Here is a 17,618-nt window from a genome sequence, read left to right as displayed (position 1 = left end):
CCCTCACGTAGAAAGCCTTTCAATTGATTTCAGTCGGAAAATTAACTTCGTAGATTTTAATTTAAAACTCGAATCTGCCTTCTGGGCGTTACAGTAAAATTTGTACCTCAACTTGAAATTTTAAGACAGTAACGCTTCATTAAATAATTCTTGGGACTGTTAAAAAATAGTAATAATCAGTAATTACGAAATAATATGGAAAAACAAAACAGCAAATCTAGGAGCTTAAGCTACTCCGTATATAGCCTTGACCTTAGCTGAAGCCGTAAAAACTGTTTATCTTTTCCACTGCCGATTCAACAATGTTTTTTCTCTCTCAGCATTCGATGAAAAGAGAGAAAGAAACTCATTTAGAAAGAATCGAAATAATTAGAAAACTCCCAACAAAAAGGCGGCTAATCGTAATAAATTGACGTCTTCAGGGCCCTGATGGCGAAAAACTATTAAATATTTGATGAAATTGCTAAAATTGCAAACTCGTTGGGCTTCTGTGATCTTTTGCGGTGCCGCGCAAATGATGTGTTTACATCATTCAGGGAACTTTTCAACGACAGGTGATACGGAATCATCTCAGCTTAAGTTGAAAATTACAGCTCGTTGTAAATGGTTACGAGCTAGTACAGACTAATTTTCTAAGCAACTAATCACAGCACATCATTACAACTTCACATAATGATTGCCCAAAGCCACCCTACATCGGTAAATCTTTGAACACGAGAAATTATGACTTTCGGGAAAAGAAAAAAAAAACACTTTTATTAACCACCGATGGGTTAATTCACCAGCTCTGTCAAGATTATTATTATGATTACAGTGACTGTAATAACACCCCTTAAGAGTCAATAACCAATATTTTCTGGCTTTTTGAAGTGAGTCTTTCCGCTACGTTCTTTGCGAAAAAAAAAGGGCGTAATTGCCTGGCATGTGGCTAGGTTCAATGAGCTTGTTAATCGGGTCCTTCAGAAGTAAAGCATTATTGTCATTACAAAAGAACGACTACACTCGAACAAAACAGCTGCCTTTCGTTGTAATTCGTGTATGTTCGCTCGGTTAGTTCACGGAGTTCTCTATCTGTTTTCACTATAGCTCTTATCAAATAAATTGTTATCTCTTGAAAACTCAACTCTTAAGTTTCGCGACGTAACTTAAATTTCCGGTGAAACCTGTGTCAAATTTTGTTAGTTTTCCTCTCGTGTGCCTGTTCCCGTCGCTTAAAGCAAAGCCGCCATTGAAGCATTTTTCTGCCACAGACGCCAAACGCCATACACAATGCAGCGACAATGAGTGCAAAATGAGCCTATTTTATTAGATGAGCATTATGTTGTGGACTGAAAAAGCTTTGACTAACTTGAAGTTAAGTACAGTTTTTACGCCCGAAAGTAATTATGGCCTTAATTCAAAACAAGCCTTTAATTAACGGTTGAAAACACAAAGTGAAATCTTTTCAATATCTGAAGGCGAAAGGCAAGAATCGAAGGGGGGCTTCGTGGCACGAATTTGTTGTTAATGAAATCGAGTCGGGTGAACTGAAGGGCTTTGAGGACAATTCTATCACGTTTGCAAGAGTGGTATTTTTGTCGTAGTTCATCAAGATAAAGTTTGATTGTAATTTAGTGATTGAAAGCTAAATGAGAAAGAAAACTGCGTCATCAACTCGCTACCCTCCTCCCATCAATCGTTAGCGCTAACTACCCCCACATATCTTAATTTAGTCTCATTTGCGTTGTTGTACCTAAAGTACAGTTCATTACATCTGAATGAATGATCGGTAGGCAGAACGCAAACAAAATGGCACTCTTTTCGTCTCTGTTTTGTCGCCTCGTAGAAGTAATTGTCGCAAGCTTGTTACATAATTACGCACAAAGCGTGCATTTCATTTTGTAATGTATGAGTGAAAGGGGTGTTTGTTACTTATTTTTTAACAATTAACTACATGCGCAGTGCAAATTTCTATTTTCAGTCTTAAAATCAATCCAGTTTGTCTTGCATATTCCTCTTCTTCGCATGATGCGTTAGGATATTTTTCGTGGTGTAACTTAACTCTATGTTGCTTTCAACCTTCGGAGATTTAACTAATGGAGGCCGATTCTTTATTTGGCGTTGTTTAGCTTGCGCATGCGCTAGGCTTTTTCGCTTGACGTCTTATACAGCTGTTATAGGGGGGTAGACGCATAGGTATTCCCCTATCCCAATTACATGGCACACTGTGGATTATGCACACTGTTTCACGGGGTTTAACCGTATGCTATATTTCATGAGTCTTAGACGGTTTTTCTCTCGAAATTCAGCAGGGGTTATGAAGCGAGACGTTTTAGCCTAAAGGGGAATGGGTCGTCGGCCATACCGCTCTTTTCCGTTCCCGATGGCTTAACCCTCGTGTAAGTGACCCTAAGAGAAAAGAACGGCTGCCAGCAGCAGTCTAGCTGGGTCTCTATGAGGGTTTTAGGGATAAGGGAAATTGAGGAAAAAAATTAACAGGAAACAGGATACTTGTGGGAAAAATAATGGAGGATGGGATATTTAGAACAGATAATACAGGATATCGAGTCAACCTCGTCCCCAGGGCCTTTTCCCTGGCAGGGAAATGGCCCTGGGAACGAGATTGAATATCGAGTATGAGATTGTTCATTTTTGAAACTGGGAATTAATGGGATACGGTTGGATACGGGATGTTAAGGCCTTAAATGAATGGGGTATAGGATACTTAGACCAACCCTAATGAGGCTTCGTTCCTATATTTGTGTATTAAAAATCCTATGTAAAAATAACTGATAATGACGATTACTCCGTTCTCACCTTAACCTCTTACCCAAATAAAGTGGAACCTCTCTGTAATCACGACAGCTCTCTGATGTTTCAGACAGTTCGCCTGGTCCCAGAGAGGCCAGAATTCGTGTAAACTCTACCTTATAATACGAACACGTTTTCACTGGGCCTTCCGCGGCTCTGGCCTACAGCTTTGGTGTTGTGTAATGGACTAATAGTTGTATTCCCAGAGAGGATCAATTTCTAATTTCTCCTGAGTAGATCAGTACGTTGTCAAGCAGACGGGTAATAAGAATAACAGAAATCGTCATCTTTAAACAATGTTTTCATTTAACCAGTATTCTAAAACTAACATTAATATACATTTTTCACAATTAGTAAAAAGAAGCCTGCGCGTATGAGCAAAAAGAAGTGCTCTTGCAATTTATTCATCGGAAACTCTTGACTCCTGGAAAAGGAGGTAGAAATCACGTTTAGGATAACAGGAAGCAAGATCGTTAAGTACAAGCGGTTAATACTTGAGACTTTAAATTTCAGCCGCAATTTTTTTTTTTAATCTATCGCCTTAGTTTCTGACTTCTTGGGACTGAGAATTGAAGGTAGAGCACGTTTTTGATTCGTGACTTCAACGTTGATTCCAAAATGATCAGAGAGGCGAAATGTAATCAACACGTTGCAGTATCCAGTCACGTGATCTCTCGATCACAGAAGAACTAGAAAATCACTGACTTCTAGAAATCGGGCGTGGTGATAATTTTAAACAAAGGCTGCTAGAAATTGTGGGTGGCTATCAGGAAAGTTGATCTTTGATTGATAGCTAATGGGTTTTTCAGCCTTTGGGTGACTACGGAAGGAAAACCTGGGTAACCTGTGTTTACAACGCGCAGAGCCTGCTGGGTCCTGCTGGGCTGGGATCTGGTGCCCAATCTAAATGGTTACCAAGCTGACGTAAACTGATAGTAATTCAGATCTTACGAGGAAATTGTTATTAATCAATTTTACAACCTTACCTTCAGGAGATCTGAGGAAGTTTGACGCCATTCCCAAGACAGATTCGTCGAGAATACTTCTATGGGTGACAGTCCAGATATTCGTCTGGGAAATGCGCAAATTTCAGCCGGCGAAATTGATCATGTGGAGTTGTTGTCTTCTCAGGCGAGCGCCCTTTATCGCTCTCAAGAATTCACTGACGTTACATTTGTGGTGGAGGGGTCGAAATTTTTTGCCCACAGAGTCATGCTAGCGGCCCGAAGCGAGTATTTCAGGGCACTGTTGTATGGTGGAATGAGAGAGACCAATCCAGAAACCGAGATAGAACTTAAGGACACCACTGCGCCAGCTTTCGATGCGCTGCTGAAATATGTTTACTCTGGGAAAATGTTCCTTGGCGATTACAAGGAGGAAACTATCTTGGAACTGTTGAGTCTCGCGCACAAATATGGGTTTCTAGCTCTGGAAAGTGCCCTTCAAGGCTACCTCAAAGCTATCTTGAGCATCAGGAACGTTTGTGTTGTTTTCGACGCGGCCGTGTTGTATCAAATGAACGATTTGTACACGACCTGTTTGAGCTTTCTGGACCGCAATGCAGTAGAGGTGTTATCCACGGAGGGATTTTCGTGCCTCACGAAATCTGCGTTGATAGAAATAATCAAAAGAGACTCGTTTTGTGCGCCTGAAAATCAGATCTTCAGGGCTGTGAAGGAATGGGTGGAATCTGCCGAAGAGATGTGCAAAGCTGATTTGAAGGACATCTTGGATAAAGTTCGTCTTCCACTCATTAGTTTGCACGATTTGTTCAACATTGTCCGCCCTTCAGATTTGTTCTCTCCGGATGCTATTCTCGATGCAATTCGAATTAAAACAGAGAGTCGGGTCAATGAAATTAACTTTCGAGGGCATTTGGGTAAGTCTATGTACAAAGTTGAACTTGTTCAGTGTACAGTACATGTTGTTAAAGAATGTAAAAGTACGTAAAATCTTGAACCATAAAGGCTTTAATCTGAAATCAAGCACAGCGGTTAACCTTATATCTAGAGCAAGTTTTACTTTTCAATGCTTGTTGAGTTGTTCCTGTAAGCACAAATCCACAGAAAGAAGCTAAAAACAAGGAATTCCCGCCTGTTGTTAATTAGCGCCTCCTGTAGATTTAATTCTGTTCTGAATATCACAACTCCCCTAATGATTATTCATTGTACAAATTATACCTAATGTTGTAACTTTATTGGGCAGATAGAACATAAAAGTATGAGCATTGCACAGATGCTAACAAAATTGGTATTACATGTTAGCTTGTCATTTTGCCTGCTGTTAATTTCCACACAAGAGTAGCTTATAAGTGTTCATTTCACTGTAAATTGTTGTAAACACACTTTCTTTACTCTACTTTTACTACTCTTCCCTTTTTCGTTTCTTGGGTGGCTAGATGGCTATCAACAAATGGTGTCAACTGTCATATACACTTGGTTTGTTTTGAATGCTTAATGATAGTCAGATAAAACTTTTGTCTGATCCTTGTTCCTCAACTTTTTGATTTGACATTGCCTTTATAAATTTGTTTCAGTTCCAGAAGAAAATATTGCAACTTCTCGACATGGAGCTGAGGTGATCGAAGGAGAGATGCGAGAGTGCTTGTTAGACGGCGACACTACAACTTTTGACTTGGACCGTGGTTTTACAAGACACCTCATTTTGGAAGGGGACAAGGGCATCTGTATTTCCTTGGGAAGACCCAGTATCATTAACACTATTAAATTATTGCTTTGGAATAAAGACTCCAGATCGTATTCATACTACATTGAGGTGTCTATGGACAACGAAGACTGGATCAGGATTATAGACTATACCAAGTATTTCTGTAGGTCCTGGCAGACACTGCATTTTAAGCCACGGGTTGTCAGGTAAGTGTAATAGTAACTAAAGGTAAGGTCTGCATTGGACTGTTAGACCCTTATAGCTGGAGCCCATACATTTATACCCAGTTTCTGTAACTTGAATTAGCACCTAGGAGTATTTCTTCTCCCACCTGGATGGGATGCTAGTCCATCGCAGGGTTATGCCTAGCACTAAATTCACTGGTATCCTTTTATACACCTGGGTGGAGTGAGGCCACTGTGAGAGCAAATCGTCTTGCCTAAGAACGGAACATGACATTCTCAGCCAGGACTTGATCCTGGATCACTCGCGCTGGAGTCCAGTGCGGTATCTACTAGGCCACGTCATCTCTTCAGCAGGATATCAGCAACTTCATTTTAGTTTAGTTGATGGAGAAGTGGTAGACTGATGGTTTGGAGACGGGCCTCTTCAACAGGCAGTCTGGGTTTGAGTCCTGACTGGGATCAATGTGCTGTGTTTTTCGACAAAGATACTTTCTCTCGATTTGCTACACTCCACACAGTAGATTGTCTGTGGGTAACCTGGCAGACAATGCTGGAGGCCACCTGTGAAGAACTTAGCATCCAATCCAGTGGGATTAGCAATGTATTTGACAGCAAAGAAAACTGTAGATGTTTGAGTAACTAACTGGTCATTTAGGGAGAGCACTCAGATAGTTGTGATTTTGTAATTTGTGCTACCCACAACGTGTCATGTGGCAATGAAGCTAATATGGCCTTTAAAGGAGTGATAAGAGGTCACAATATTGGCTCTAACCCTGGTCAACAGTAGGGAAAGTATATGTAATAGATGTAATCTGTAACTTTTGGTCAGTAGAGGTGTTTTTAACACTGTGATCTTGTTGACGTAGTTTTATCTCTCGTGTCTCTACAGGTATATCAGGGTCTATGGAGTACACAACACTGTTAACAAGGTTTTTCACCTGGTGCACTTTGAGTGCTGCTACTCTAATACCATGTATGAGTTGGGAGAAGATGGTGTTATTGGTAGGGAGTGAAAATACTAATATAACTGTCAAGATGTATTGTAATGGCAGTAGTTTTTTTAGTGCAATTATGGATCAGAATGACAAAACTAGTGCTGTTTGAAAGGAGTAAATGGAGAACTTTTCATTATAATCAGGTATGTTTAATTGGCCAAAAACACTTCATCTAAAATGGTTACATGGTAATCCCTAAATTAGCATGAACCTCTCTGAAACACAACTCCTCCTCAAAAACTGTAAACTCTACATGTGACAATCGGACATGTATGCAACTTAACTCATATACGCGATAATCATACAGGTAACTTACAAATTTAAAATGTCTTTGAGTGTATACATGCTATTCCAACATCACACTACTTTGGTAAGTCTTCTTAACTTCGTTAACTGTCTACTTAACATGTGCAAACTTGAAAAAAAAGTGTCACAGACGGTGGTCCCCAGAATGTAGTTGCATGCTATACAAATTGTTGTTAAAACCTTGATTTTCAGATGAGAAAAAAATAACAACTTATGAATAGAAATATCCAGCTGAATTGTGCAAGTACCTGTCTCTTTTCCTTTTAATTTGTGTAGTTCCGTCAGAGAATGTTGCCTTACCCTCTTTGGGAGCAAGTGTAATTGAGGGCGTGAGCCGAAGTCGTAATGCCCTCCTGAATGGAGAAGTTGGAAATTATGACTGGAACATTGGTTACACTTGCCATCAGTTAGGAAGTGGAGCCATTGTGGTACAGTTACCTCAACCTTACATCATCAGCACAATGAAGTAAGTGACTTGTGGCATTGAAGGAAGTGGGTTGCATCCCAAGGGAGCGTCATCACCATCATCAGTCCATGTCATTCCATGCGAATCATATTTCTCAATAAGTTCAGACGGATTCTGAAAATTCAACCACGTTTTTGTTTCTGTTTCAGACTTCTACTCTGGGACCTTGACGAGCGGCGATACAGTTATTACATCGAGGTTTCATGTGATCAGCTGAATTGGGTTCGAGTTGTAGACAAGACAAAGGAAGTGTGCAGGTGAGAGAGATGGAGAGGGATTAATGCCAAGTTTAGATTGAGCAGTTAGGGTAAAAAAAGGTAAAGTCTGCATACGAACCAAGTGGCCCATTAGGCTGGAGCTTATACGTGTTTTTGTAGCATGAAGCAACTAGGAGTATTTCTATCCCCCCCTGGATGGGATGTTAGCTCATCGCAGGGTTACCACCAGCATTAAATTCACCAGTGCAGTTGTTACATCAAGGTTTCATGTGATCAGCTGAATTGGGTTCGAGTTGTAGACAAGACAAAGGAAGTGTGCAGGTGAGAGAGATGGAGAGGGATTAATGCCAAGTTTAGATTAAGCAGTTAGGGTAAAAAAAGGTAAAGTCTGCATACGAACCAAGTGGCCCATTAGGCTGGAGCTTATACCTGTTTCTGTAGCATGAAGCAACTACGAGTATTTCTATTCCCCCCTGGATGGGATGTTAGTCCATCGCAGGGTTACCCCCAGGATTAAATTCACCAGTACCCATTTGTGCAACTGGGTGGAGACAGCACTTTGGTAGTAACGTGTCTTGCTCAAGAACACAACTTAGTGTCCCTGGTCAGGGCTTGAACCCGGACTGCTTGATCCAGAGTCAAGCATACTAATCATGAAGCCACCGCACCTCCACTCAGCAGTTAGAGGCCATGGTAATTTTGTTAGTAGTGTTCTTGGGCGAGACACTTGGTCCTCCAGGGTTACAAAATAATACCTACTGACAAATTGCAGGGCAACGTGTGGTTCCAGGAAATATCCATACCCACCCCGGGTTTCAAAATCCAAAATTTGTAATGGAAATTATGAACTCAAACTGGAATTTTCAGAGGGATGGGGGGAGGGGAGGGGGAGGGGGGTGTTGACAACCAAAAATCCCAGTGAGAAGGGGTGTGGATATTTTCTTGAACAACACAATTTAACAAAATCTGTCTGGGGGTAACCTGTGTAGAATTAATTCAGTAGAGGTACTCCAAATCGCTACTTGACATAATACAGAAAACAAAGATAAATTCCTAGCAATGCTGGCTCATCAGACTTTTCTCTAAGATTGAGATGCATGTATCTTTAACCTAGCTACAGTGTATGTATTTTACTGAGATGTTTTTCTACACGTCCAAATTTTGTAGAGATCGAGTAGATTTATTGTCAATCCCACCGACCTCCAGTGAAATGTCACATGTAATTTGTATCAATTGTCATCTTAACTTTGTTTCTTTTGGTGTCTGAATAGGTCATGGCAATACCTTTCCTTTGAGCCCAGACCAGTTGTCTTTGTGCGCATCGTTGGTGTTGAGAACACAGCAAATGAGGTAATCAACCCTCCATATTTAACGATCATGTAGACACAATAATTATTCAGGAAACAAGTCTTCTATACAAACATCCCTTCCAATATTGAACACTGAGTCACTAAAGCAATGCTCTGTTTTATTACAATAATGTGGTTGACTGTGCAAAATGTAAATAATTCCTTCACTGATAGCTAATATGCACATTCTTTTCTTGTTAGTTTTGAGAAATGTAGAACACTGAGGACCTCCCATGAGGGTGGCAGGGCTCGAAAAATATTGAATTCCACCTTGCCCGTTGGGCAATTAACTGTCAAATTTTGCTTGCCCGGGGCACTTTCCCAAGTTTTCAAACTCATTGATAATTCATGAACCCCAAAATGGAAGTCAAACTACAGGCGTGTTTTAATGTACTAAACCCATCTTGACTGTAGTCCTCTTAGTGCTGATCACTTTCATGTTTATGCCATTATATTGCAATGCTTCCATAACTTTTAACTTCTTCATCCCGCTTTTAGGAAGTTGTACGGTTTGTAAGAATTAACATGGATGAACTCCCAAGTTGTTGTTGTTCGTTCATGAAATTACTTCCTAGTTCCTGTATTACACGCTGGGTATCTTTGTTATTATACAGCCTTGAATCAATTTGTTCAATTCGTTGAAGATCGCATTCGACTCTTTGAATGTTCACCTGCATCTTGTCTAGCTCCACGAAATCATTGTGAAGAGAAGCGCGAGAAATTTATAACACACAGAATTAACAACAAGTCGCCTTCCCACTTCAGTTTTGACACAGGCACATTGTCAAATTTGAAAAGCCGGCAAGAGCATATTCATTTGGGTGAATGAAAAATAGTTTCAGTCGAGGGAAAACATCTTCGTATGAAAGAAACATTACCAGGTATTTTAAGTCATCTTCTAGGAACTCTGAAAGTATTTTGATGACTTAGTTATCCATTTCTTTTTAATAACATAATACTTTTCATTTTGCACAGCGGTGCCTAAGTAAGTTATCACTAGCAAACTTGCATGTTTCGCCGAAAACAGAGATTTACCTGGATTTTAGCATCAAAAATGCTGGCTACGCTTTTGCAGTAGAAATATGCGACTCCTTTTCACATACAATTTCTACAGCTTTAATATATCGTTGTTGAGTTAAGAAAATGCTCGCAGAAAATTGCTAAAATTTAAAGAAATAAACACAGCGTTTTCGTGCCTAAGGCGGCTATTTTAATCCTGGAAGGAAATTTGATCGGAGCAGATTTTGATCACGTGCTAGGCAACCACTTGTGAGCCGTGAGCACGCGTCACGCAATAAACAAAACAACGCTACAAATTGTAAATTTCGTCAAGCTTCATCTAAAAACTTGATTACCCTTGAGCCTAAAATTTACCCTTTCTTCTCAAAATCGTTACCAAAAATTTACTCGGCGAACAGCTTGCCTGCGTCCTTGCCTGTGGGGCAAGTAAGGAGAGAAAGTTACTTGCCCGAAGGGAAAATCTACTTGTCCCGGACGAACGGACGGGGGTTTTTTCGAGCCCTGGGTGGTGGTACCTTGTTAATAACAATTATATTATTAATAATAGATTTCTGTAGCACCCTTTTTCTTGGCTCCCTTGTAAATTTCACTTTTCTCACTTGTTCCCTATTAGTAAATTCCATTATTTGCTAAAATTTTTAGTGAAAGTTCCCTTTATAGTTGAGATATCCCTTGTTCCCTGGAATTAATCCCAAAAATACCCCTTGTTCTCTGGAACTAAATGATCTTTTTCCCTTGTTCCCCAAACCCCCCCTGGGAAACCCTCAGCATGCTTTGTCTCATTCTTACAAAAACTGAATTTACATCCTTCTCATTTTTCTAACCCTCTCAGGTGTTTCACTGTGTCCATTTCGAGTGTCCAGCCAATCAGAAGGAACCTAGTATCTGCGGCAGTGACAGAACAGACAGCTCTGAGAACAGCGTCGTATCAGATACAACAATCAGCTCCATAATGTGATAATTGACATGTGTCATACTATGTCGTAGCATAGTATAACTAGAGAAGAGAACGCGTGTAACTTATTCACTATTGTTCCTAATCAGCTTGTTGACATTGCCATTTACTACTTACAACATATAATACAAATTCAGCTTCAACTTTCTTACCTAAAAATAGAATTCAAATTACTTCCAGGGCAAACTCCAAATAAAAGGATGGTATATGTGTAAGCGTAGATGTATCTTTTCAGTTGAAATAATCATTAATGCTGGATCATTATTTAGGATGGTATAAACACGGAGTGTGTTTTGTATAAATTACATGTACAACTACTTAGAAAAACCTGTTTAGACTGATATTAGTCAGGCAATGTCAAGCTCATTGCAGTAAGCACTACAATACTGTTTGTTTTCGCCACAATCCATAGGAGTGGGGTAAGGCTGGGAACCTGGAAAACCATATCAAATACCAGTATGACCGCTTTAGAAGTGACAAGAGCATCTAACCCTTATGTCACCGTGACAAGTTCAAATCAAATTTATTTAAGATGAGAGAAACCAATGGAAAAATTACCCAGAATAGCTAGATCTTTCGGAGAGAGTGACTTATTACATTTTGCCGACTTTTGTAACTCTTTGTAAAAGTTATCCATTAATTTGCACTTCAGAGTAGAGTGAATAATAGAATTTGAGGAAAATGATAAAAATAGTTTATGGAGAACTGATTGAGAAGAGAAATAGTATTTTGTCACAAAATTTATTTGATATTAATTTAACCATAAAATAGATTGTGTTAGTAGTCGTCTTACTTGCTTATCTTGTTCCAGTCTCAGTGGATGGGGATGTTACTTGAGTATTAAAAGTAAAAGTGATGTGGAGGTACGAATGATGCCATCATAATAATTTCTTATCCCCAATATTTCCAGAGAATATTTTCTAAGACCCCCCCACCCCCCACCCCTCTGGAAATTCTAACATTTCTTTAATTTTTTTTAGTCTTACAGCCCCCATCCCCAGGAAATTTCTATCCCCTCTGTTCATGAAGTATGAATATTTTCTGGAACTGAACAGTCTGAAAAATCTGAAGAAAATTTAAAGAACCGTAATGATTCGATTTAGCGCCCTCCCAATAAGTGACCCCCCCCCCCGTCCTTCGGATGTGTTTTTATTAATAAGCACCCCTATTGCAATAAGCGCCCCCATTCTAATAAGTGCCCCTATTCTCGTACAGTGCAACCTCCAGTTGCGACCACCTCTCCTCAGCTACCAGTTTTCCAAAATACCAAAAGTTTTCAAGTCAAATCAGTATATTTGGAACCTGTTGTAAGCGACCACCTCTCATAAGCGACCGCGACCACTTTTAGAGCTGAAAGTTTGAAATTTTCTTTTGTTTTTAACCTCCCGTAAGTGACCACTTGACAGATAATTATGCGAAAATTGGAGAATAAGGTGTTGTAACATTGCATTCCTGGGTAGTAGCGCATTTTTTCTCGCAATTGATTTTCACACGAATAAAACATTGAAAATTTAAAGATAAAATGCACATACACTGTACTCTATCAGTCTTAAAAGAGACAACCTAAATGTCTTAAAATTACCATGTGCTAATGAAGCAACATACATACATACATTTACATACATACATTTTATTTGTTATCAAATTAAAATTACAATTATAACATGCCCGTGGATAGCTGAGCTAATCTAGGTGGGTCACGTTTGGACGAGTTATTAATATACAACTAGGTACAACTAAATACAACTGAAGGTAACAAGAAGACTAAAGAGACTAGAATTGACAACGATGACTAAAGACAACTAATAAACTAACGATATTACAAATAATAATTAGCAACAGTTACAACGAGAGACTACAGATACACTAAAGCGAAATTATTGAGGATTTTTTTACCCACTATGCAGTTCTAAGCTCTCGTATTTTAGTTTGAACACTTGGTTGTTTTTTCGAAAAAGTAATAAATGCCCTGTCTCAAATAAGCGCCTTCCCTTGAGGTACCAAAAGTAAATAAGTGCCCTAGCTACTAAATCAAATCATAACAGTATTTAGAGAAATAGACTGAACCAATTTGCCTAACAAATTTCCCCAAACTACTCGCCACAACTTCAAAACCCCTTCTCTTGTTCCCAATCAAACAGGGTAGAATTTTGTTTAAGTCTCAAATTTATACAAATCCATCGTCCCTTCCTCCCCCGTAACTTAAATCCGAGGAATCTTCAGACTTTTAGTTCAGTTTACTTCATTCAAGTTGTTATCGCAGTCAGCTGTTCAAAATCTTCAGTTGAAATAAAATATTGTTATAATAAAACTCTAAGACTACTGACATTTTCAAGTTCAAGCTGGTTCATTGCAGGAACATGTGCATTAACTGACGAAAGATGCTTTATTTTTATTTCTGTTGCAACCTCTTGAACACACCAGTAAATTTATGTTATCCAGAGCCTCCTTTCTTGATGGTAAACAGCTGTTTTGAGAAAGGTTGTCCCACAAAAGCGTATCAGCTTACGCAACAATGTCAAAAGGTATTATGGGTAATGGTGGCTTAAGGTGTCTTGATTGAAGCTGCAAGTTGTTTCAGCGTGATAGAAAGAAACAGCACAAACATTTACTCATGCTTCCCTTTCCTTCTTGCTGAAACACTGTGAACATAAATCAAGTTACGATAAACTATCACTGTCAATCGGCATTGTGGTGTATGCTTAAGTTTTGTGACACAACCTTTGTCGAAACAGCCGTATACAGATATTGTTGTTCCAATTGAACTCCATGTTGCATTTCTGCTAGACTTAGGGCTATGTAATACAAATTTTGGCAAGGCTGTCAGTGAGAATAAAAGAGTACTTTCTTACTGGTACATTCAATTTTTGCAACATCAAAGTATCACAGTTTTGTAATTTTTGTGTGAGCAAGTGTCAAGAAGTAAAGCTAAGTTTTGGCCCAAATTTCATGAAATAAACTATGTGAATTTTCTGCCATGTACCTTGTTAAACCTCAACTTCTTTCAGCCAACCACAGTTTCAAAACAAAATCATTTTTCAATTTGCTTTTTCTCTCCCATGTTTGTTCCTCCTTTTCTTTTTCACTGGCTTCACATCAGGATCCTTGCCTTCCAGGAGAAGTTTCTTTCGCTTGTTAATCATTCTCTTTTCCAACACAGCACTTCCTCTGACTCTCAACTCAGCCTCTCTTCTCGCCACCATGACTGCCTTCAGCAATGGCAGCACTTCGTTCTCATTAGTGTCAAACTCAACAAGCTTTGTGTTGATAGTAGCTTCAATTTGTTTCACCCGCTCTACATCATACTGCGTCACTAGTGTTAAGGCCATTCCACCACGCCCTGCTCTCGCTGTACGGCCAACACGATGTATGTAGTCTTTTGGTGATGCTGGCACATTGCTGTTAATAACAAGTTCTACCTGGGGAATGTCCAATCCACGGCTTGCCACATCAGTTGCTACAAGAATCTTGACTATTCCTGACTTGAATGTAGCTAAGCCAGCCAGTCTTTCTCCTTGGGATTTGAGTGAATGTAGAGCCACACAAGGAAGTTCACATTTCCATAACATGTTTGCCAATGTTTGGCAGTTTTTGCAGGTATGCGTGAAGACAATCACTGATTTATTTTCACTGTGCTCCCTCAGCACATGAATGAGATAACAGTCTCGCACACTTGCAGGAGTTAGAATGTATTTCTGGTCAAGTTCGGCAACTGTTGCAATACTGAAAAAAATAAATTAGAGTGACTTTGGTTAGGCTGCAACCTCTCTACTGATAGCTACAGTGTAAGAACTAAAGTAACCTAATTACATGTATGTTTCCCCATCTAGCACCATTGAGAGATAGCCAACCCCCTAAATTTGCCAAAAACTAAATAAAAAAAGCTGACAAAGGTATATTTGAAACACAAAACAAATACAGTGTACACGCAAACTGAGCAGGTGTAAAAGTTGCCTTTTTCAGTAAAGATGGAACAACAAAACTACAAATTATATATTTTATTTGCCCGCAGTCTCCACCCCTTCAAACATTCCTGCATTCTTGCATCAAGGGTGTCATATGAGGGACAAACACAATTGTTATTAATATTTCAAGCAATCACAAGTGAATTTCACAAGCATAGCCATAATATGTCAGCTCTGACTGCTGCTGAGGATAATTTGACTTTTACTTACTCAGACTTGACTTCATGGTAAAATGGATCATTGCAAGACATCTCTCTCAGTTCCTGCAGTGTATCCGTGAGAGTGGCACTAAAAAGTAATGTCTGTCTTTTCTTCGGAACATTGTCAAAAATGACCTGTAGATCTTCACCAAATGATGGATCCAAAAGTCTGTCTGCTTCGTCAAGAACTAAGAACTTAATTCTCTTGAGATCAACTGTATCTGTGCTCTTAAGGTGGTCAGCAAGTCTCCCAGGAGTTGCTATAACAACATGAGGTTTTTCAGCAAGTGTCAAGGCCTGTTTCATCATATCCAGACCGCCTATGATAACAGCTTCCTTGAGGCCTATGGGTTTGCCAAGAACTCTGAACTGATCACAGATTTGATAAGCCAGTTCCCTACAAGAGAAGCGTTATTATCACTTCCATAAGCAGCTTAAATAAGGGGAAGTCTTTTGTTGATCCTTGGGGTATGGTGACCTAATGGATAGTGTGGTCTCTGAACTGGTCCAGGTTCAAGCCCTGGCCCAAAGTCATTGTCTTGTGTTCTCGGCCCAGGGAAGGGTACTCCCATATGAAAAGGTCGGGGATGGTCGTTTGAAAATTTGAATTAAACCCCTAAAAGGAGACCAATCTGAGCGTGGCTTGAGATTTAAAAAAAAAATTAAAAAAATTAAAAAAAAATAAAAGATACTACATATAATGGAATAGGCTTTTGCTCTTTGGGAAAGGAGTCTGGGCTAGTAGACCAGACTTGACAGTCTGGTGGAGATAGATGGCAGAAATAACAGCTTTTTTATTTCTTCAAGTGCACTCTAAAAGATACTTTGACAGCTAAAAATTGTCAGCATTTCGTCATGAACACCCTACGTGAGAACACAATCATTGATTTATACCCTTAAGTAAGGCGATGAGCATCCCCCACCTTTTCATATGGGAGTTCCCCCTGGAGTTCTTGGGTAACACACTTTACTCTCACAGTGCATCTCTCCACCCAGGTATATAAATGGGTACTGGTAAATTAAAATGCTTAAGATAACCCTACGATAGAATACCATCTAAGCCTTGGACAAGTGGAAATACCCCTAGTCACTTGATATTTACAGAAACTGGGGTTAAGCACAGGCTGAATGAGCTCAAACACAGGGAATGCCTGGGAGTTGACCCAGAAAATTACGTACTGATGACATCTACTGATATGAGTGATTTGTATCTAACTGGTTTTTACTGGTTTTGAATTTTCCCCTGCCGGCTAGACAGTGTAGAACTTTGTGGGGCTATGTCATCGGAACAGATATTTCAATGGGGGGTTCTGTAACACCACAGACAGGGGCCCACTTTGTTCAAAACGCTGGACATCTAGTAATTTATCCAGAGTTTAAGTGTTACCCATAGTTTGAGCCACCATAACTTATGATCAGGCGTTCTTTTTTCCACAGCAGGGGGAAGGAGAAAAAGAACGCCTGACCGCAGGATAGAACAACCAGGCCAGAAGAATCATTAACTTAATTTCGTGCCCCTAAACCCTCACAAATTATCCGAACAAGACTCTAAAGAAACGGAAACCTACGGGTCAAGAACCTCAAAACTTTAAGCAGTTTGCCTTCACATGACGAACTACACTGATTACCTACATAACATAATTTTACCTGGTGGGAGTGAGAACTACAGCGAATATCCCGTACGGATCTTCGCAGAGTTTCTGAAGAATCGGCAGAGCGAATGCTGCCGTCTTTCCGCTTCCAGTTTTCGCACAGCCAATACAATCTCTTCCTGCTAAGATTGGTGGAATACAGTTCTGTTGAATTTCCGTCGGACGTTTTATTCCTACAGCGTGGCACTGTTTCACAAGCCATTTATTTAAACCCAAACTGGAAAAAGTACACGTGTTGTCACTGCCGTCCGCCATCTTGTTGTTGAGCAACTTTAGCTCGCACAGCCATATGGGAGCTAACCTGCGAGAGTCCCACGCTCGAGGACCAGTGCGTGAGGCGAGCCCCTACTATACGATACGTCTTGATCCTGTACACAACCAGGAAGCGTGACTTTTCCAGGCATACACCCTTACAATCAAGGAAAGATAAAACAAAATACACGGAGTGGTTCGTCTCCTGGATCGACATAGACATTAGAATTTAGAAGTGTTGATTTTGGCGGAAAGAAACTCGACAAATCCGGAGAAAAACCCTCGGGGCAAGGCGAGAACAAACAACAGACTCAATCTGGGTTTCGAACCCCATACTGGTACTTTCTCAAAATCGTTCTTTTATGAAGTTTGTCTACTCCGAGGCTGGCCTACGTGTAGCCGTACGACTTTCTCGAGGCCAGGTAAGTACGTCTGGCTATCTTGATTGTTGAGGCGTTAAATCATAAGTTCCAGAGGAACATGCAAGATGAAAGCGTCAGCAGGGGTCTCACATTCCACGACATCTTAAAACGTACCCTACTTCAGGAGTTTGCTCAAGCTGGAGAACTATAAGAAGAGCGTTGTCAGTTGGCGCTGC

At 39.9% G+C, this 17,618-nt stretch overlaps 2 protein-coding genes across 2 annotated transcripts; one reads left to right on the top strand and one right to left on the bottom strand.

Moving 5' to 3' along the window:
* The first annotated feature begins 3,714 nt into the window (after positions 1-3,714).
* On the top strand, positions 3,715-11,821 carry LOC110056700 (BTB/POZ domain-containing protein 9-like). The gene is made up of 7 exons (XM_089292833.1): positions 3,715-4,669; positions 5,327-5,663; positions 6,532-6,644; positions 7,220-7,409; positions 7,559-7,666; positions 8,899-8,977; positions 10,829-11,821. Exons 1-7 carry the CDS (start codon positions 3,838-3,840, stop codon positions 10,952-10,954), a joined length of 1,785 nt encoding a protein of 594 aa, XP_089148959.1. The 5' UTR covers positions 3,715-3,837; the 3' UTR covers positions 10,955-11,821.
* Positions 11,822-12,565: 744 nt separating this feature from the next.
* On the bottom strand, positions 12,566-17,610 carry LOC110056701 (putative ATP-dependent RNA helicase DDX49). The gene is made up of 3 exons (XM_020763214.2): positions 16,764-17,610; positions 15,127-15,513; positions 12,566-14,674 (listed from the first exon to the last, which is right to left on the bottom strand). Exons 1-3 carry the CDS (start codon positions 17,021-17,023, stop codon positions 13,990-13,992), a joined length of 1,332 nt encoding a protein of 443 aa, XP_020618873.1. The 5' UTR covers positions 17,024-17,610; the 3' UTR covers positions 12,566-13,989.
* Positions 17,611-17,618: the final 8 nt, after the last annotated feature.

This window comes from Orbicella faveolata, unplaced genomic scaffold (assembly GCF_042242905.1).
Source record: "Orbicella faveolata isolate gen_17 unplaced genomic scaffold, um_ofav_v1 contig_24, whole genome shotgun sequence".
Classification (NCBI taxonomy): domain Eukaryota; kingdom Metazoa; phylum Cnidaria; class Anthozoa; order Scleractinia; family Merulinidae; genus Orbicella; species Orbicella faveolata.
Note: the sequence above shows the minus strand (reverse complement) of the source record. Positions and strands in the feature narration are given on the sequence as shown.